We start from the raw sequence: 22,146 nt of genomic DNA, 5'->3' as shown, positions 1-22,146 counted from the left end.
AGATGTACAAATTACGGAAGACCGCTTAAGTAGAAGCATGGTTCATGTTGATGGCCTCAGAAGAATAATTTTGCACAGCTGCCCTGTGTTGTTTAATATGTCTGTCTCTAGAACAGTATAGTCAGAGCTGATGCAAGTATTTACTACTGCTACTCTTAATTTATATTGAAAGTTTTCTATAATATTCACATCTCAGATGTAGCCATTGTATTAAAAATACCCCTTTTTTCAGGTTCTTATATTTATGTAAACATGCTAGGAAAAACTTTAGATGTTAAACACTGATTATCGCACTTGCATATCTTGTGCTGCTTCAAAAGGTTTTCTTTCATCTTTTTATATTCTTAGTTCTGTGTATTCACAGTCCTGTAAAGATGACGAGACAAGAAGGCTTCTACAAAGCATTGTATGATTCAGTTCTAGCTTCTGGACTCTTGTTTGCAGTTGTTCTGTCAAGTGTGGGATTGATGGAATTTCTGGACCTTTGCATGCATGGTAATTTGGTTGAAAAGAAGTATGTACTGTTTTAAGTTTTATAAATTTGTATTTATTTATTTTTTAGGTACATTGAATTTCAGTCCTGGTGCTGCTGATTCCATTCCTGGAGAGGGACAACCTACAGATATAAACTGGGTAAATAAAGACAGGAAAGACTCTAACAGTGATCAGAATAGAAGTAATATACCAATTCCTAGTCTGTATTCTGAAAGAGGTACAGATTATGAAAGCTCTTCCACAAAGCATCATGGCTTTTGTAATCTAGAAAGTCAGTATGAGAATTCTGAAGACTTCCACCAATATTTTGGTACCAGTAAAAGTCTAAAGAATCGCAGCTTGCAAAGCCAGAGATTGCACAGATTAAGAAATGATGGCACATGTGCTAAAAATAAGACAAGGCAAAGTACTACTGATGCTGCTGCAGGTCCGGGAATTTCAGATGCTGCACTAGTACCTGGTAGAAGAGCACCTCATAGAGGATACAGTGATATTCTCTCTTCAGAGAGTGACAGGGAAGTACCTAATGTGGATAGCAGAGGGGCCAAGCCGAAGAAAACACATCTGATGCATATGTCTGGGAGAGGTATCAGGGAAAAGGGAAAGCAGGTACATGATGGTGAAAAGCGAGTGAGCTCTAAACAGAAAGTAGAGCTGTTTGAAAAATTTCCATCTTTGGATTTGACGCAGTCTGACTCTTCAGAATCATCCGTTGGAAAGGCATTCTGTGATGCACCGTTTGGAAGTGGGGATGAGCAAAAAGGCTACAATAATGTAAACAAAAGATATCCCCGGAAGCCTGTGTGGAATAAACCCCCAGTAGAAAAGGAGTGTCAGAAAAGACATGATTCTCACCGCAGTAAAAATACAAAAGTAGGTAAGAAGTCTTCTGTTGCATATACTCCAAAAGATAAAAATGAAAGGAAGAAAGAACTCATTGCTCACAAAAATGATGAAAACTTAACCAGTGAAATCAGACATCAGTTGTCTGAGTCTCTCAGGTTCAGTGGAAGAAAGTTCTTGCTAAAGGGAGATCAAGTACCTTCACTTCATTTCAGCTGGACCCAGTACTGGAAAAAGCAAAGTGATGTACCAAAAAACAAAGAAACTCATACAGGTAAGTTTTTGAGACTGTCCTGGACTCCCATATGAAAGATATCATCTTGACTAATTTAAGCAGTCTTCGCTTCAGCTCCTGCCTTGAGTAGCTGAAGAAGTTTATTATTTCACATTAAACTGGTATTGGGATCAGAGGGTAGAAGTACATGTAGATGCATAGTATCTCAGTGGGAACATGCTCTGTAAGTTTACTAGAGAAGGACAGATTTTGTTTATAGATTTTTCTATTTTTGCTACGAAACTGCAAATGATGACCTAGTCAGCTACCATTTTAAAACATGTATGTTGTGAGATTAAAATTCTGAGCATTCTGAGTAATGTGACTTGAGAAGGATAATGTAAACTGACTTTTGGAGAATAGGTCTTTTCATGTTTTATGCAGAAGTAGGAAAATGCCAGAGAGAAACAGTATTCTACTCAGAACTGATTTTTATGTGCTTTTTGCTGCACCTTTGATGCCTTAAAGAAACCTATAAATGAAACAACACACACTGTCAAGATAATAGTGGTATAGGAGATAATATAAAAGTTGGTCTTTATTGACAGCCTCCAGGAGCAAATATGGAAAATGTCCACAAACCTCCCCCCCACCCCCCAGATGCATAGGGTTTTATAAGTTTAGTAAATTAGCATAATTGGCAAAAATCACCAATTAGGAGCATAAGTGATGATGCTATCCCCCCACAGTTTGAAACCCTTCTAAATCTTCCCCCTTCAGATTGGACTGAACCTTGTTGATGAAAATGTGTCTCGAAGAGCTGTTTTTCAAGCTTGGTTTCAAAGGAGAACCAAGATAGCATAGAGGTCTTGGAATGTGTTTTGTCTTTCTGCCTATCAGGTCAGGGAAAAGTACTGGGGAAACTACCTACGAATGCAATAATAGGCTATAGATCTCCAAGTATGTGTGTGAAGAATACAGAGAATATATAGAAGAGACAAAAAGCATCAGGCATCACCTCAAAAGTAATAGAGGCAATATCTGGATAGTATTTTTGGAAGTTTGGGAATAGAAACTTTTGCTGTTGACACTGTAAACCAGACCCACAGTTTTTGGCTCTCTGAATGAATTTTATGCTGACTCATACCATCAGTGACTGAAAACATTAGGTGGAAATTGGCTCAATCTCTTCAGGGGTATGATACTGGTTTCTGTTTCAGCAACAATTTAGGTAGCTTATTCTTACTGTTTTGCATAAGCTTAAGCACTAAGTGTTAAGAGGTTTAAATGTTCAGAAGCAATAGGGAGAAACACCAAGAATTATATTTATTTGGTATTTTACGAAACATCTCAACCTTACCTTGTGCTGCACAGAATGATAGGGTAGACTAGTTCCAATTATCTTAAATGTGATATTAAATCTATTGAAGACTTTACTTCTCAGCGTCTCCTATTTCACATTTGAGAAAGGACTAGTGTAATCAAGAAGCATAAGATATATCTAGTTAGAAACTTTCTTCTCTTAGGAGGATCAAGATCTTCCTTGATCCTCTCTAACCTAAATAACTGTCACGCTCCTGAGTTCTATTTGAATCATAAAATTGAAGGTACCTCAGTCTTTTTCCCAGCATTATTATTAAATGAGAAACATCACATGCAATAGGTAGAAAGATAAGTAATAGTCTTTCCCAGAGAACTTAAGGAGCTTCCCCCTTCAAAATAGTAGTTTATTTGCATGCTTTATTTGGGAGTTCTTTTGGAAACACTGTCTGCCACTGTTCTTAGGGAACTAGGGTTGTGGGTTTTTAACTATGTATACCATACAGTTTCTGAGTATGGTGGTATAGCTTTAGTCTCCTGGAGAAAAGAAGTATGTTTTAGATGAGAATCTTCCTTTACGGCAGATAATAATTATGTGATGACAAGTAGAAATTGTTGTTAATCCTAAATGTTGTGGTGCTTGATGCAGGAGGGCTAGAAAACAAATTTGAAAATCGTATTGAGGAGGACAAACAATGTTAACACTTGCAAGCCATGGGCTTGCTTGCAGTCAGATGTGGTACAAGCACATTTTGAATTGTCAGTAATTTTTTTCTAGTATTTTCCTTTCTTATTTCCTTCATTATTAATTTGAATTTTCCTTGTTGTTGTGATCTGGTGTCTAATCACAGAGGAGCAAAGAGAATTCTCTGTGAATAAAGCTGAATGTACTTGGGTTCAAATGTTTGCAAAAATGAGATTAAAACACAAACAAGGTTGATGTCAATACTAAAAAAAGATATATTTTATTAAATAGTAAAAGAGGCAAAGAGAAAGAAAGAGAAAAGAAAGAAAGAAATAGAAAAAGGGGGCTAGGAGGAGAGGGAACAGGGAGAGCGGCAGAGGCAGATTAAATAGAAACATATCATCCCTCCATGGGTTCCAGTGATGTCTTGTTGTTCCCCTCCCTCTGGTCTTCTTGGTGGTGACGGTCCCCTTCTGCAAAGTGTAGAATCTAATGGCTTAATTATGGGCCAGGTGGGAAGGTCCAGGTGCCTCCCCTGAGGGGGGCAGGTTTGACAGTCGCTTGCAGGACTGTGGGTCTGTTTCATCACGTGCAGCGTTCTCTGGTGCGGGTCTGTGCACCCCTTGGAGTGGGCCTTTGATAGGCCATGACATCCCGTCTGCTGTCCCTCACATGGATGTTCGGTAGGTGTGGCTTTCCCAGGGTGGAGGGCCCTGCAGTTGGGCAAGTCTACACAGCAGCTGGATGGGTGTTCCCTGCTTCTGACTAGAGGCTATGCCACACATTGAAAAGAACTTCCTCACTTCCTCCTAGGTTTGGTGTCAGGATCTGTGCAACTCTGGCAGCAGATAAACCTGGGGCTATAGCCTCTACCCCAGAGCTTCTGGACATCCCTGCCATGGATGCATGCTCATCCAGTCTTATCCATCATTTCCATCATAACTTTATCCATTAAAGTGATAAAGATGCTTTATCACTTTCCCTTAGGCAGTTTAACTCACAGTTGAGAGCCTCAGCCCAGAGACCTCATTTAGGGTGCAGTGGTCTTCCATGCAATTTTTGTTACACAATATGCTATAATAGGCAAAAGTCCTTCATAAAAATGTTTAGGCTATAAACCATAACATTTCAGTCTCTGATACTTGTATTGGCACAATCTTAAAATGCTACATTTTTACACTGTACACTTATAGTTAATATATTTTAAAATCCTGTGGACATTTCTAAGGTGTATTTGGTAGTCTTACCTTGATGGGTGAGGAAGTAATCGGACAGAAATGAAGCTTTATGTCATGCTTTTCTTATGGTTGCACATTAGGCTGTTTTGACTTTAATGTGAGGTTCTTGCTTTATTTTCAAAGTACTTTTTCACATTTGTTCATATGGCTCAAAAGACCCTGTACTTTGACTGTTGTTCCCACTAATTCTACTCCTAAAGCACTCATTTTATAAAGGGTTTATTCCCATAATCCAGGTCCTTTGCTATTAATATTTGTTGTGTCAGCTCCTGGGAATACTTAAGGATAGAAATTAAATGTAATTTTGGCAGAGATTTCTGTATTTAAGAGCATTCATCTTTTTTGTTTAAAGTGTATGCAAAGATGAATTTCCTATGTAAAGTGGTGAGAAAAATCTTAAACTTCTGTCAATATCAAAAATGGCATTAATTAATTAATTAATAAGATCAGAATAATTGCTATTTGTGAAAGTGGAATTTGCATTGCCACTTTATTAAGAATCTTATAGTCCTTCTTCCTGCTCTGAAGCTAAAAAAAAATGCATAGCAAGTATCAAACTGGAATCTTCCATGCATAAACTAATGCCTTATTTATAGCCACAGAGCTAAAATAAGTTTCACTGTAATTTAAATGAAATCTTTGAATTTAATTTGAGTTTCATTTCTCAGCTAGCTGTTCTTTTATGTACAAGTAATATATTTTATTTGCAGGGTCATTGATTGAACAGCTGACCACAGAGAAGTATGAGTGCATGGTATGCTGTGAGGTGGTCCGAATAGTAGCCCCAGTGTGGAGCTGTCAGAATTGTTACCATGTATTCCACCTGAATTGCATCAAGAAATGGGCACGGTCACCAGCTTCACAAGCTGAAGGTTAGTATTTTCTCAAATATGTGTTATATATATATTCTCTATTATGTATACATATTGTATATGTAATGTACATTATATAGTCTCAAATAGATGTGAGAATATTAATCTCAAATTATCAAATATATGTGAGCTAAATTCATGTGTTACTTGTGTTGTGAAAACTATTTAGAATGCTGTTTAAGATAACAATGTGACCCACTGTTGCCGGGTGCATTTGGGGGGACCCCTCAAGCTGTGAGTTCGCTGGTAGCAGCAGGCAGGCAAGGAGACTCCACACGGCTTCTGAGGGTGCTAATTAGATGAGAGTTTACTGGGTGTCCTACCCCCAGGAAGAAGCATGGTTTCTGAGGGAGGGGAGGGGGAGAGAGGGGCCAGGAAAGCCGGCTAAGAGAGAGAGCCTGGTCCCTCCCCCACCCAGCACACTACTTAACAGAGAGATTCCAAGTGGGCGTGGATAAATTTTGGGCCAATGGGATTACAGACACATGATACTTCAGGGGAGGATTACAGGCTTGGAATAAACCATACAATTTCAAGGGGTGAGACAGAGCATACCATTTAACTAAAATTCAACACCACAACCACCTCTGAGGCAAGGCAACCAAGTTCGTTGTTAAAGGGATCCCTGGGGGTGGACTGAAGCAAAACAACACTAAATAACTGATACAACATCTATTAGAACTGCTTTGAAACCTTAATTGGAAAAAGACTTAATAGATTTGAGAAGGGGTTCTGTAGGCATTCTGAAGTGTATGATCACCCTAAGAGAGGGAAACAGGAAGGAGGAAAAGAGAGATCTGTCACCACCCATGGTTCCAGTGACATAGTCCATAGTTGTGATATGCAGTGTGAGTCCATTGGAAATGGGAACAAGCATATGTATCAAAAACTGAGGAGTTCATAACCCTGATTCTTCTAGTAAACACTCCAGTATCTCCTCCAGGAGGAATTATGGGTGTGCACAGTCTTCTTTCTGGAAGGTTCTGGAAGTCTCACAGTGTCAAACAGGGCTCTTGAGTGTACGTGCTTGGAAAAATTTTCTGAACAAATGTTCCAATTTCAGGGTTTTGCAGCTGCATGATAGTGGCTTTTGGTGGAGAGAAATTGGTATCAAAAAAACCCTCTACCCTTCCTCTGTAGTATCCATTCCTTAACAGCGGCTTCTCCTTTAGTTCAAATTTTCTCCTATAGTTAAACTAGCTTAAACAGCTTGTTTAAGGCAAAATTTAGCCATAAGGTGCAAATGGTTCACTACAAGTGGTAAGCCGTAAGCAAGTTTTAAATCAGTCTTTTTCCCACAATTCTTTGTATGCCTTATATAATCCTCATAACTTGATTCTTTCCAGTGTTCTAGCTAAACCTAATTTCCAGATTTGGATGCATAAGATCATTCAATTAAATCAGTGCATCAGGATGCAAAACTCTGTGGTTGTGTTTTTACAATCTCATCTCTTATCTGTCCTTTGCTGAGAAGTCAAGTAGAAGACACACTTCATGCATTAGTGGTCTGCTTTTACTCAACCACTTTTTAGTTTGTTTCTCAGATGAAATACTCTGTCCCTCATACCATGCAATGAAAGGGAATTCAGAGAAAATGGAAAGCTTCGGCCTTTGTCATTACTTTAAACTGTTTTAGATTCCTTGTATTGTACCACTTTTTGAAACTCTTAAACCACTATGTTATGCCCTTTGAATCCTTTAATGTAAGGTAAGGCTGAGTTGCAGCCATTGCTCAGTTCAGTTGAGTGGTGTAGACACACTCTGAAAATGAAAATCCTGAAGTAGGCTTTATTTTTTCTGTACCCTGCTTGTTCAGCATTTCCCATTCTTTGTGTGTCTTTCTGTATCTCTGTGGGCAGACTGAGGAAATACAATGTCACCTAGTTCCAAATTTTTGACAGACGTTCTTGCAGACTGTAAATCTCCTGCAGAAAGGATTGGTTGCAAAGTTCTTTTTGCAGAAGATGCATAGTCAGACTTCTGGATGGGACTGATGGTGGGCCCCAGTTCTCACTTGGTGAGTTTATTTCAAAGGGGCTTGAGGTTCTACTTTACTGTTTTGGTTTGAAAAGACACGTGTTTGCTAAGGAAGGCAGGAGCCTGTCTTGAAACAGAAAATGCAAACCCTCTCCCTCCAAATTATTCTAATTTTGAAATTAAGAGGCTCTCAAGCAAAGATATGGGAGTAGGAATAACAGTTCTTTATTAGGAAAAAATTTTTTTGAAAAATCCAGTAATACCAAACACAACAGTGACAGATCAGAATACAACTTAGCACCCTGTTGGTCAGGGTGTTGGTAGCAGTCCAATTAAATGGTGGTTGCAGTCCTCCTGGAGTGACAGATGTGGTTCAGTTGAAGCAGTAGAAGGGTTGAGTTTTCTCTAAAGGTCCAGTGGTGGTATAGATGGACCTGGTCTTCCTCTGGGAATCCAGTGGGAAAAGGCTGGCTGTGGTATTCCAAATCTCAGATTATATCAAGAATGCTTGGCTTCTCCCCCTGGGCAGAGCATCTTACAATACAATAATGTAATTTTATCAGTCATGCAGTGAGATTCAATGGCCCATTAACAGAAGATATTTTCTGGAGGAGGATTGGTTGTGGAAGAGATAAAGAAAACTGCTGCACTTGGTTTTAACAGGTGGCTGAATTAACAGAAGATAACCGCCTCAGGTCTAACAGATGACAATAGAATACACACCCCCAGCCACATCTTGCATTTCCAACCTAAGACATTTACCCACATGGGAGGGCACATGGGAGAAACGCAACAACATACTTAGGAGGTTAAAAACCAAACTTTATTCGCAAACTTTTATAAGCCAAACCGAGAGCGACTGTTGAGTAACTCCCCCTTTTCGGAGTTGATTTATCTCCCTGGAGCAGCTTACTGCTTGACAAAAGAGCTGCTTGCTTAAGAGGGCTTTTATCTTTCAAGACAGTAACCTTAGATACTTGAATCCTGAAAGCTTTTAAAATAGAAAAATTTTGGGCCATTTGCTTTTCATGTAAGAATATGTGGACTAAATGTTACTGTATTCTGCATATGAGAGAACTAGAGATAATGATTAACTGAAGTTAAAGGTTATGGTGTCAATAGAACTGATACCATAGCTCCAATAAAGACACCAGTACATATTTCTTGACCTGCAGACTCAGCTACCCTATCTTGTTTAGATTTTGTACTTCAGAATGTATTTGTTTTGCCATAGGTTGTTTCAGTATATGTTCTGCATTTCAGGCTTTGGATAATGAGGAATTCACTAGAATCTTGGTAGTTATTATTGTCTGCTGTAGGAGAAATGGGACACTGTAATCTACCTAACTCCATAATTCGCTGGGTTTTGGAATGGGGGAAAAAAAACTGTTGTTTTTTTGGTTGGTTTTTTTTTTTAAATTTTTGGACACTATTTCCTTTTATTTTGCAAATGTAATGAATTGCAGAAAATCTTACCTAATTCAGCAACAAAAGTTTTCACTGGTATGTTTCACTTCCAGCTTATTTGCTAATAAGATGAGTTTTGAATATTCATTTTATGTTTTTGCAGCAGCATGTCTTGGTTTGAAAGACAGGTCTCTGCCAAGGAAGGAGGGAACCTCCCTTGGTTGGAGGATATGACCCTCTTCCCTCTAGAATTATTATAACTTTGAAATTAAGGGGCTTTCAGGCAAAGGTATGGGGAAAGGAATAGCAGTTCTTGATACTAGTATGTATAACGAAGCAAACAGCATCAGCAACACAACAAACAACCAGAAAGCCGATAACAGCCTTCTCTCAGCTGCAGGCACTTTCCCCTGTGGCGCAGTTACTATCCCAGCCGGCTCCCAGCCAGGCAGGGCAGGTGCAGTGATTCCCTCGTGGCTGCAGGCGATGCTGTGGCGCAAGTTCAGCTGCGTTTCCCTCACGTGGTAATGGTAGACAGGCTGGATGGTGAAATGGGCTGCAGCAGGAACCTCGGAGTGGCAGTTGGGATGGCAGAAGCAAGCACAGCGCCTGGGACGGCAAACAAATGAACAGAAAACACCTGGACATGGAGTGCTGGGTTAGAGTGTAGCAAAAAAGCCTGAGGCTGCGGCAGACAGCAGTGGAGCTGGGCAGTGGCCTCTGGACTTCGCCATAGCAACTGCCACACACAGCCAGAGAGATGCACCCTCCCAGAAGAGGGAGGGCATCAGGGTCGTGGATTTTCCACTGAGGTGCCTGAATAGATGGTGAAGGTTTTTTCCAATCAGATCAGGTGTTAATAAGTTCCCAGTTCAGTGGCTGTTCCTAAGAGCAAAGGCTCACGTGCAGTAAGGAATAAGCAGTGCAAGGCTGGGTACTGTGGTGGCAATGAATTCTCCCCAGTTGAGTAAGTAGCTCAACTGGGTGAGAGAGAGCTATGGGCTAAACCAAGCCGCTCACCACTTCCTCACCTCGCCCACTTGCCCCCCATCCCCCACCCTCCCCCCCAATCCCCTGGCCAAAATCTCGCAGTTTCTCTGCCCTTCCGAGAGTAAGCCCTTCAAATAAAAGAGTAACCAGCTGCACCCTTCTCCCACCTTGGCCATTTCTTTTGTCTCTCTTAAGTACTAGTTGCTATTTTCTCTTAGCAACAAATGGGACAAAATTCCATGAGAGAAAGAAAAGGAAGGAAAAAAATTGAAAGATCCTATCCTCCAACGGTGTTTTGAAGAAAATTGCCCTCCTTGTAGGGCCTTGCAGCAGCTCTAAACCTCTGTGATTCAAAGTAGAAGGCTGAAAGTGTGTGTGTGTGTGCATATTTTCTCACAATTTCGTGTGATCACAGAATTGGATCAGAGAAATCCTGAGTATTTGGATGAAGTAGGTAACATCCCTCATGGGGATCTCATATAGTTTCATCTTCCAGAACAATAGTGACTTGTGTTGTTGCAAGAGAAAAGGAGGTATGGATCCTTTAGGGATGTCAGGAAAATTAATCCACAAACATAAAAGATTTATGTCCAAAAAGGAGACAGAGGAGTCCTTTTACTTTATTCAAATAGAGGAAGAGGCCATGAGGCATTCCCCTGGGGTCTCTCGAATTTTTGGAGGACGCAGCCTCCTCTTTTATCCTAATTTCCTGGCTGCATTTCCCTTCTCTCTTTCCCCATTGGCTGAGGTACTTGAGAGGTACAAACTTCCTGATACACCTGATACTGAAGATGTCCCTCTAATGTGTCGCTGTCAAGTCCGACGCAACACAAAGCAGAGACCACAAGCAGTCTCAGATGGCAATTCTTTATTATCGAAAACGGCTTTTATACACTTTCTGATTGTTTATATTTCTACCCCAACTATTGGCAAAAATAAATCAACGTAACACCATTGGTGAAAAGTAACAGTGACTAATAGTAACTAAAACTAACAGTGACTAAAAGTAACAGTGACTTCAGCTAACTTTCTAAAAATACTTCCTCCACCTACGCAGTTCTCTGCTTATCTCTCTTCAGTTCCTCTCCTCTCTTGGTCTCCTTGGTAACAGCCTTGGAGAGACCTCCTTATCAGCTTCTTCTTGCTTCTCAGCTTCTTCTCGCTTCTTTAGCTAACAGGCCCGCTATTAGCCCCTTCCACACTAATGTATAACCCTCCCTTTTAATTTTAATTCCTACATAATTTAGGGTTTTCTCTCAATGTTTCTTTCAACTTTCAATGTCTAATTTCATTTATCAGCAAACTTAAAGCCCGCTATTAGCCCCTTCCACACTAATGTATAACCCTCCCTTTTAATTTTAATTCCTACATAATTTAGGGTTTTCCCTCAATGTTTCTTTCAACTTTCAATGTCTAATTTCATTTATCAGCAAACTTAAAGCTTATTTGTAAAAGCAAATATATTTTTCCGTTCATCAATCAGTGGAATCCTTCCCATTGTTTCTTTTATCTCTCAGTGCTAGTTTTATCCACCAGCAGACCTACAGCTTGTTTGTAAAGACAAATCTGCTATTCCTCTCTCTCCCTCCACTTTTATTTTTTTAATAATTGTCTTTACAAACTTTAGTTATCATTGACTTAATTTCCTGTTCTTGGGTGGTTTTTTTTTTGGTTTTGCAACTATTTGCAGTGACATCAATTTCTGTCCTTTTGTAGCCATCTCTGGATCAGTAGGCATGCCTATTACCTGCATCCCTTTGATCACATATTGAATAAGTTGTACTGAGCAAGGGATCATGCATGGTAAAATGATCAGAGTTGCTACAGCACATAAGAGGAAAAAAAAGCATTTGTTTAACCCATAGTCCACCAGATAACCATGAAAACACGTTCCATTCCCATCCTTTCCATGTTTGGACCACCACCTTTCCAATGTAATTATGGAAGGAGCACCTTACCCAGCTACCATTAGTGAGCTTAACATGCCTTTGATTCCATTTGGCTTGATATCTGGAACAATCATAAGGAGAGCAGTTGGGTCCAATAATCTAAACCCAAAGATAAAGCCAAGTCACAAGCGCTTTTTCCCACATATATGTTCCCTGTTCTGTTTCGACAATAAATGTTTCTTTCAGAAGAATGAAGCTACCATGGACTTCTTCTTCATCCCAAAATCCTGTTCCATTATGGACCTCACTCAGGGTGCTGACCCACCATTTAGGCTTGACTGGGCTGGCCACCCATGGCCGGCTTTCAGATCCCCCTGGCCCTCCGCAGACCCAACAATTGCTAAGGTTAAAGGTTTTTGCTACTTCTTCTCCCAAGGTTAAAAGAATTATTTTCCCAACCTATTTTGGGAAACCTGTATAAAATTTTTTTGGCCCCAACCTAACTGACAATATAAGGGTAAGATTATTAAGAGAAACATTCTAATGGTGTAATCTAATATCTTAGTTTAATTTGCACTTTCATGTTGTCTTCCACACCACCTGTGGCGGGAGAAGGCACAGAAACAGCTTAACATAAAGAAAACAACGATAGCGAGGATTGGCCCCCAATGACTGGAGATCTGAGAGGAGGGATGCCCACATAGAGTGTTTCAGCAGGCAGTCTGTGAGTGGGCACACAGGCCTTCCCCTGGTGTCGACGCACTGGCTATTGCTCCAGTCCACTCCTGCAGAATGTCAGTCCCAGCTTCCCATCCTTCTCCTCCAGTTGAGATGTCCAAATCTCCAGGGCTTCAGAGACCTTGACCCGAGTGTGGTGGGTCCCCCCGTGTTTATCTGTCTTGACAGGTGTTTCTGTGATCAGTAACACTTGGAAAGTTCCATGCAGCTTGGTCACCAGGGGTGCTCCTTTCCACTCCTTAACTAGAACCTAATCTGCTGGCTAGATGTTGTGAACGGCAAAGTCCAAATGCAGGGTCTGTGCCAGCTGAGCTTCCTCTCAAATAGATTTCACAAGAGACAGTATCCTGGCCACATACTGTTTCAAATATACATCCCTTATCTGTACCCCGGCACTAGGCTGAGAATTACAATGGTAAGGAATTCCAAACATCAATTCAAAGAGAAATAATTGAATATCTCCTCTGGGTCTGGCCCTTATTCTTGCCCAAGCCAGTGGCAAGAGTCGTGCCCATGGCATCTTAGTTTCTATCACCAGCTTCAGCAGGTGTTTCTTTATTTCTCCATTCATCCTTTCAACCATGCTGGAACTCTGCAGGTGTCAGGGTGTATGGAGATTCCATTGTATCCCTAAGGCAGTCATAACTCCTTGAAGACTTTTTCCTGTAAAATGAGTTCCCCTATCTGAGTCTATTGCTTCCACAATCCCATATCTTGGTATTATTTGTTCCAAAAGTACTTTAACAACTGATCCTCTAGTTCCTGAAACAGCTGAAAATTCTTCTGGCCACCCTGTTAATTTACTTACTATTACCAGAAGATATTTCAATCTTGCCACTTGGGGCATTTCAGTCAACTCCCCCAGGCATCTCTGGAAGGGAGATACAGCCCAAGGCCTCCCTCCCCTGGCAAGTTTCTTTGTAACTCTGTTATTTGTTTTAACACAAATCAAACAACCCTCAATATCTTGCTTTGCCAGAGTAAAAAGACCCACAGCAGCATACATTTTGAGGAAGGCTTCTGGCAGTCCTCGGGAGCCTCAATGACTCCCTTCATGAAGTTGTTTTAACAACTGTAAGGCCAGAGCTTTTGGTATCCACTCTTTACCATCCCTTGTAACTCAATTATCTCATCTTTCCTCTGCCCCACTCTTTTTAATTATTTCAAGTTCCTCTGGTGGAAAAGACAGTTTCTCTGGCAGCAGGACAGTCACTGGAAGCAAAGGGAGGATGTTAGAGATCTTTGGCAACAATGCAGCTTTTCGAGTTTCTTCATCAGCCAGTTGGTTTCCTATTACTTCCTCGGAGCACCCTGCCTGGTGCCCCTTTATGTGTATTATTGCTAACTTTTTTTTTTTTCGTAAGTTCAGGTGAGAGATTAAGCTCTCATGAGCTATTGTCTTTCCCCTGCAGACTAATAAAACCTCTTTCTTCCCATATTTTCCCAAATCCATGTATCATCCTGTTATAAATGAATGCTCTGATTTAATAATTAAAGAAATTTATTAGATTATCAATGTATAAATTTGGAAAAAAAAAAGCACAAGCTCCTGGCTTTACCCTTGCCACCCTCAATGGGTGCCTTCCCAGATTTACCAGTGCTACCCTCCATGGGTGCCTGTTTCACCTGTGTTACCCTCCATGGGTGCCCTGTCAGGTTTGCTGCCTGAAGATCCCATATTACTCACCAGTCAGATTTTTCAGTGTTCCTTCCCTATGGACTTTTCACGGACCCCTTGGTCCGCCACTCATCTGTCTCCTGGACAGTCTTGGGAACCCAATGAATTGCCTGGAGCCAGCTGCCACCAAGAGGAGCTGATCGCCCAAACTGGGTGAGGCGCACCTTCAGCTCTGCTCACTGCCCACCGCCCCAGACGGTGGAAAAATCCCAGACCGAACCCCCAGTTTGTCAGGAAAATTAATCCACAAACATCAGAGGTTTGTGTCCAAAAAGGAGACAGAGGAGTCCTTTTACTTTATTCAAATAGAGGAAGAGGCCATGAGGCATTCCCCTGGGGTCTCTCGAATTTTTGGAGGACGCAGCCTCCTCTTTTATCCTAATTTCCTGGCTGCATTTCCCTTCTCTCTTTCCCCATTGGCTGAGGTACTTGAGAGGTACAAACTTCCCGATATGCCTTGATACCAAAAATTTCCTTCTAATGTATAATCTTCCCTTTTAATTTTTAATTCTTATGGAATTTAGGGTTTTCTCCCATTGTTTCTTTCATCTTTCAATGTCTAATTTCATTTATCAGCAAACTTAAAGCTTATTTGTAAAAGCAAATATCTTTTTCCATTCATCAGTCAGTGGAATCCATCCTATTGTTTCTTTTATCTCTCAGTGCTAGTTTTATCTACCAGCAGACCTGCAGCTTGTTTGTAAAGACAAATCCGCTGTTCCTCTCAGGGACAAGGCACAATGCTCAGCAAGTGGAAGCTTTGACTTTAGTGAAAGCAAGGCATTACTAGGATGGGTGTCCTGGGACACCAACGCTGATTAAATGCTGGGACACTATGCAACAGCACGCTTATTAGAAGTGAAAAACAGAAGGAGCATACAGCTCTCTTTTATAATTTGTGCTTATTAGCACATTGTATGTATGTTTTGCTCATTCCAAACTCACTGATGTAATGCAGGTGATATTGTCTGAATTTTGAGATCCACAGCAGGCTGTCAGATTGGCATCAATGTAAAGGTGGGTGCGGTTGAAAAGGAAAGGGAAGTATTCTGAGTTACCATGTCAGTGTGATAAAACATTCTTATGGCTCTACATATTTGAGTGGGAAGAAGCAATGAACTGTCCTAGGTCTAGATTTCTAGGTTCCAGAAACCAGTTCTAGAACTAGGTTACTGTAATAAAAGTCTTCTCACACTCTACAGTATCTTCTTCTCAGGCTATATTGAAGATGTCTTCCCTCAGAAACTTCTTTGCCTTCTATTGTCTTGACAGTCGCCTGAAAAATGACAGCTGGTTTGGCCAAGGCAAGTGAAAGGTCTCCTAATTATCTGTGGGGAGTCAAGGCATTGCTCTCTTCTTGGTCTTCTTGCTCTGTGGTGTGTTAAGGAACCTTCCCAGTCCTGCCATTCACAAGACCCTCTAGCAGTCATACTCTCAACACCTGTGAAGGTCAGCCAAAGCCCCTTTACAGTGGACAGCTGCAGTGAGCCAGTGAGTGTTTCACTTGACTCCCTACTGAGTGGAAAATCACGCTGTGGAAAGCCAGTGTCCATAAAGGAGGCAGAGGAGTCCTGCCACTTTGTTCAAATGAAGGGAGAGTGTCTACTATGCCATACCCCCATGGGGTCTCTTGAGTTTTTGTAGGATGCAGCCTCCTTTCATCCTAAACTCACAGCTGCATGTTGCCCTCCTCCTTTCCCACTTGGATTGAGGTGCTAGGAAGGCACGGACTTCCCAAACTGCCTACTTAATAGTCCCCCTTGGATTTGTATACTCCCTTGCTCCCATCACACACTGTATGACCATTAAAACTAGTTGTAAGCCCATCCTAGATGGAAAAGTTAATTTCCATAAGTCTATTAATTAAGCCTGTGCATTTTTCCCCAAAGTTCAGAAATTCAAGCTGTGTTTGGCTCTGCAACAAACTTGGGTGGCTTGATGTTTGTAATGACCTCCACACCTATTCTTCCAGAACCTGATTGGTCCTTTCAGATCAAGTAATTTGTGAAGACATTAATAGCTATTTCTTATGTCATTAGGTTTGTAATGATCCCCACACCCATTCTTCCAGATCGAGTAATTTGTGAAGACATTAACACACATTTTCCCCATCTTTATTTCTATAATGTACACTGTCAGAAGCACTCAGAACTAGAGAATGGATTTTTATTGTATCTTAGAGATACCCTAGTCAGGAGGAGGAGCTCTGCTGGCCATCACTTTGCCAAGTGGAAAGATTCTTAACTGTAAGGCAACAAGCATTTTACTAACATTTTAAATTATGTCTTGAAGGAATGTGACCATAAGGTATCGCATAGCTAAGGTCAATCTGACAGAAATACCTGCACTACACACAAGATCTTTGTTTATTAAGGGGAAATTGTTGTCACTTGCCCCTTTCCTTCTTCTACTTCTTTTAAAAACTGATGTTTAAGTGATATTTAACTTGTGCCGTTACATTGGTAGAACAAACATTTAAGTAGTTTTGTCCCTTCTTTGTAGAGATCGTTTTACTGGTATCTTTATTTTGACTGCATGGATTGGAGAAATTTGAGGTATTACAGCTGTCTCCCTCTGTTCTGCCCTTGGGCTCCACTTCCAAGTGTACCAGATCCGTACCAGTCCAGTGCTGGCCTCTAACACAGAACTTCTAAACTTCTGAGATTTAGTGATCAGAATAGAAGTTAACAAAAATGTTGGTAAATAGTTTCAAGTAAGGAATCTTTTTATCCCAGAAAGAAGGAGAGGATAGCAATTAATAAATCAATCTCCAGTAAAAGGGAATGAGGTGTCTTGATTCTGCTTAGATGACTGTCCTTTCGATGTCTTTGGATGGAGTTCTGCCTACTTCACTTTTGTTCTTGAGAAGATTCATGAAAGTGGAATGTTCTTTCTGTAGGATCATTCTCATTCACACCTTCTTTAGTAATTAGGATTTGTAAGGGGTGCTTACAGGACCACTTCTTACAAATGTGTATGTCAGGAGTCATCCTACCATCATTCTATACTGCTGTAATTGCACCTGAATCCTGGCACAAAACTTTTATTACTCCTGATTTTGGAGGAAGGCAACCATTCATGTCCCTTGTGAGTGAACGTACATTAATGTGCTTTGACCAAAGATAATCAATGACAATGAAGAAGGAAATATATCTTGCAAGGCTGTTTTTAATAGGTTCCTATTTTTTGGGGACCTTCACTATACTCTGGAGAAACCTTTTCTTGTAGAGGACTAGGCATCCAGCTCCAGGGGAGTTGTTGATAGGAGAGGTCTTCTGCTAGCCTCCGTAAGCTTTCAGGGTAGACTTCCCTTCACAACTTTTGAAAACATAACATAGAATAAGAATGAAAGAAATTGTTAATACCATAATTAAGAATAATGTACTGTACTATACTGTAATCTCATAGGGAATCCTTTAGTTTTTAGTATGCTGACTTTAGGAGGAGCCACATAAGGTACTTACAGTTTTGTCAGAAAATACGCCTTTTAGTTGTCTGCTGTTTTTGCCTTCCTCCTTACACTTCTCTCTGAGTTGCTTCTTCTGAGTTCCTTCAGTTTCTAGCAGTCAAAAGAAAAAAAGTCTTGGTCAGGAAATGCAGGTTGGTCTTGAGCGTGAATGTGAGAGTATATGTCTTGTGCCACTATTGTAGAGCTGCTCAGTCTGTAATTGTACAGATCTTTGCAGCAATCTTGGTGGCACAGTAATATGAGCTGGGATAAAGAGGGATGTGAATAGTCATGAAGCATTGGAAAGAACAGACATGCATTAGGTTTGCATGTCTAGACTCTCAAGGCAGTCTGTAATTTGAATAATTTCAATTTGTGAAAATAATTTCCATTGTACATTATGATGGGTAACCTAAGTTGTTCAACCCAGCTGAAGGTTAACCAAGGTGTGCCTCTCATTGCACTGCAGTTGTCATAGGCAGAGTTTCCTGTTTGCTATCCCTTCTGCTTTCATAAAATGAAATTATCATGAATCTTGGTCAGATTTCTTAATAGTGAAGAATAGTTCTAAAATCACAGGTTTATTAATTTACCAGCAGTGAATTGATTAAGAGAGACAGAAAGTGTTAATCAGGTTTTTTCTTTTTAATATCTATATATAGATATAAAAACATATCTCTCTTGTCTGTGACCTCTTTTGTGCTTGGTAGTGCTCTCAGACTCATATTCTTAATGGTATGGTATGTACTGAATTGGGGAAAAGTCTTCATTAGCATTGCTCTTCTTCTATTGTTAAAGTACCCTCCTGAAACACAGAAACAAGATAACTAGTATTTATTAAAATAATAAATTGAAGAATAATATAAAGGAATAAATTAGATTATTCTGGTTTATATAACATTGATTTTATCTGAATGTGAGGCAACACTAAATTTGTCTTCTACAAAACACATAAACTCATGAGAGGGTAGTGAAAAGTAAAGTATAGGTAGTGATTTCTGTGAGGTAATTATGTATTCCTCACCAATTTCCCGCTCTTAACACTTTTTTTTCATCGCTGCTTTAGATATGGTGAAGACTGTCTATATTCTAGCTGTAGGTCTTATAACAGGGCATATGATAATAGAAAAACTGGGAGTTTAAAATCTGGCTTTGCTTCAATAAGAAGTTGTAGCCTGTTGAAATGGGATACCATGGCTGTGTTGATTCCAATACTTTATAAAATATATTTTTATTAATGTGTTTTCTCACCGTTTCTGAATAAGTGGAAAAATAATTTATTTGCAACTGTGTTAATAAACAAAGTAGAAGAACTTATTTTAGGTTTGCGGATTAGGTCTTTTATTTACTTCAAGTCCTTTTTATCTTTTTTTTTTTTTTACCTACAGATGGCAATAGCGGTTGGAGATGTCCAGCTTGTCAGAATGCTTCTGTGCAAGTTCCTAAAATTTACACTTGTTTCTGTGGTGAGTTTCTCACTTGCTTTTGCAAAGAAAAACAGTTTTGTAATTTTGATTCCCTTTTCTTAACACGAATTTCAGTATTGGTGCTCGTTTGCTTACATGCCTGAAACTCAATTTTTAAAAAATTTTATTGACACTGGAAGGTGGCTGCACAGAGAATCATACATATGCCGCTTGAAAAATGAAAAGACTAAGTCCCAAGTGGTAAATATTTTCATACCATTATGTAGAAATAGTGATTTTATGGAGTAATGATAGCTTTTGGCTGGTATCTTGTGAGCTTTTCTTCTGTAGAAGGAATGGAATATTTATGTCTTTGTGGCAAGACCAAAATAATACACAACTCAAGGATACAACTACCTAAACCTTTAAATTGATTTAGCAATTTTGTGATTTATGTTGTTCAGGGACACATGGTGCTTAAATAGGAAAAAATATTCAGACCTCTGTGTAGGTATGTGTTTAATAAAAAAGGTAAATGGCCTGAGTACAGCACTCACCAAGCAATAAATATAAAACAAAAAGGAGAAATTTATTATGTTACTTAATTACATAGATGTGGGTAAGTTTTTTTGGAATCTATACTTCTGTGATCTGTATTGTTTTCACATAGCTTTCTTTCCTTAAATCAGAGTCACTGGAAACTTTGACCTCACTTTCTAGAAAACAGAGTGTTCTGAAGTTGAGACAGAAACTGTGTCAGTAAACTTGCTCTGAAGAGGAAAGATTTGCTAAAATAAGAGAATTTTATCTTTTTATCTAAGTGTGTCAGTGAATCAGTTAGAAACAGTGAAATGCAGTTAAGGCAGAATTTTTGTACAACAGTGTGTAAAATCTTACGAATATAAGGATAATAATTCAGTTATTAGAGATAATAATGCAGTCAGAATGAACTGACCATGAATGAAAATTAGACCTTTTCAAAAGACAGGGCATCTTTCTGTTAAATAGGGAAGAAATTCTCCTTAGCCTAAAGATGTTTTATGGTTTAGGAGATTTACAGTAAGTACCTTAAATTGTCTGCAGAATTATTACTCGCAGAGCACCATGTAGTAACGTAAGAGTTCAATCTTTTGTAGATAATTTTATGTTAATGATATATAATTTGAACACCATCAGTCACTTACACAAAGCTATCTTGTATTTGATGCAAAGTACTAACTATGTGCTGAGTGTGGTTAAGTGTGATTTTTTTTCCCCATGCTTTCACCCATGAGGAAATTTCTCTCTTATTTTTCTTCTGAAGCTTCAGATTTTTGGAACTTTCCTGGGCATTCAATTAGTTTAATTGAAACTCAGGTGAATAAATGCTATCTGTAATGTTTATTCATATTTTTCTAACTTATTACTGTAGAATATACAGAGGTATACTTAAAAAATTAAAATTATGTGACTGTGTCACCAAAAATACATTTTCTTGCTGCTTTTGATTGTCACAACTCAAATTTACAACATTGGCTCAGTTGCTGCACTGGTAATTTAATTCCTCTCTTGCAGAAAGAAAGAGAGTGTTAATGATGACGATTAACCCTGATGACCATGTCATGCACTTAGAGCTATGAGATTTGATTATATCTCAGATTAATGAAAATATGCTTTAGTGCTTATCTGAAATACAGAATACTTGAAGCTAACATACTTTCTTTTTTATATTCTATTAATGAAGTTTAAGACTTCATTAATCAAAATTCATCAACCTTTAATATTTTGATTAATGTAGAGTCTGATTATTTTTATAGAAGTGACTTTCATAATTTGCCTGCTCATTTAATTCCCTATTCCGAATCACCACACCAAGTAGATTTTATTTTCTGTGATTGGTATCTTTTTACTTGGTTCCTTTTTTTTTCCTCCCTGCTGCATTGAGACTGGAAGGGAGTTTCACCCTTCAGTTTTCTTAGCTACCATGCAGCCTGACCAACTGCAGGGGCTTTTAGTTTTCATGTATTTTATCAGTTTCATTTAAGGTATCAGTTACCTGCATGTCTGCTGATTGAGAGTACATAAGGAAAGAATATTGTGGAACTTGTTATTCCAATGGTATATTCTTTTAAAGAAGCTGAGTAGGTACCATTACGGAGTAACATAAACATTTGTGAAATTTTTTTTGTCAAAGAAGACTACTTGCTAGTATTTAAAGTACCACTTTTTCTCTTTGGTATGCTGTTTTTCACAAATGCAGTCTGGTATTCAAAGCAATAAATACCTTTTTGTCTTTGATATGGTTTAGGTAAGGTGCACAATCCTGAATGGAACAGAAATGAAATTCCACATAGCTGTGGTGAACTTTGTGGAAAGAAGAGGCAGTGTTTGGACTGTCCACATCTTTGCAACATGTAAGTAAATGTTTATTATAAAAATGTTATTATATAAACATATATAAAACCACATATATTATATACATATATGTGAAAAACGTCAATCACTTGGTTTTTAAAAATTTTAGAAGTTTAATAATAATAAAATGGTTATAAAATTAGTAATACAATTAGAGTAATTAAGTTTAGAGTTAGGACAATTACAAGACAATAAAAAGCAAAGAATTATGGATGTCCAGATGCTCTCAGATGCTAAGTCACAAAAAGCATACCTTGTGAACAAAGGAATAACCTTAAAAGCAATTCCCTGTTGCTTATTCACGTGTATCTCATACATGATGCATAAATTCCTTGCAAATTAAGAACTTTTCTGGATTTTGTCAACTTCTTCCCCTTAATCCTGGTGGTTCCATAAAGACGGAGAGAAGGTGGAAGAATGTTTGTCTTTTCTGGTAAGGAGGCAGTAACTCTTTATGGGCCCCTTTCACTGCCATCTCTGTGTGAAGAATTTCTTGATTATCTCATCTCTTGCTCGAGCTAGTAAAAAAGTCCTACATCGCAGAGTTTCTAT

At 39.2% G+C, this 22,146-nt stretch overlaps 1 protein-coding gene across 5 annotated transcripts in view; it reads left to right on the top strand.

Annotated features, from left to right (window-relative positions):
* Nucleotides 1-22,146, top strand: part of NFX1 (nuclear transcription factor, X-box binding 1) — an 88,314-nt gene that overhangs the window by 10,016 nt on the left and 56,152 nt on the right. For all 5 annotated transcript variants that reach the window (XR_012053961.1, XM_041714620.2, XM_041714618.2 and 2 more), the window contains exons 2-5: nt 563-1,612; nt 5,506-5,667; nt 19,183-19,260; nt 21,488-21,593. Coding sequence is in view for 4 of the 5 variants with exons in the window: in XM_041714620.2 (XP_041570554.2) it covers nt 563-1,612; nt 5,506-5,667; nt 19,183-19,260; nt 21,488-21,593 (1,396 nt within the window). In the remaining variant the exon portion in view is untranslated. The remainder of the gene's footprint in view (nt 1-562; nt 1,613-5,505; nt 5,668-19,182; nt 19,261-21,487; nt 21,594-22,146) is intronic.

This window comes from Taeniopygia guttata, chromosome 2 (assembly GCF_048771995.1).
Source record: "Taeniopygia guttata chromosome 2, bTaeGut7.mat, whole genome shotgun sequence".
NCBI lineage: Eukaryota > Metazoa > Chordata > Aves > Passeriformes > Estrildidae > Taeniopygia > Taeniopygia guttata.
The sequence above is the reverse complement of the archived record's forward strand: the minus strand, read 5'-3'. Positions and strand labels throughout refer to the sequence as shown.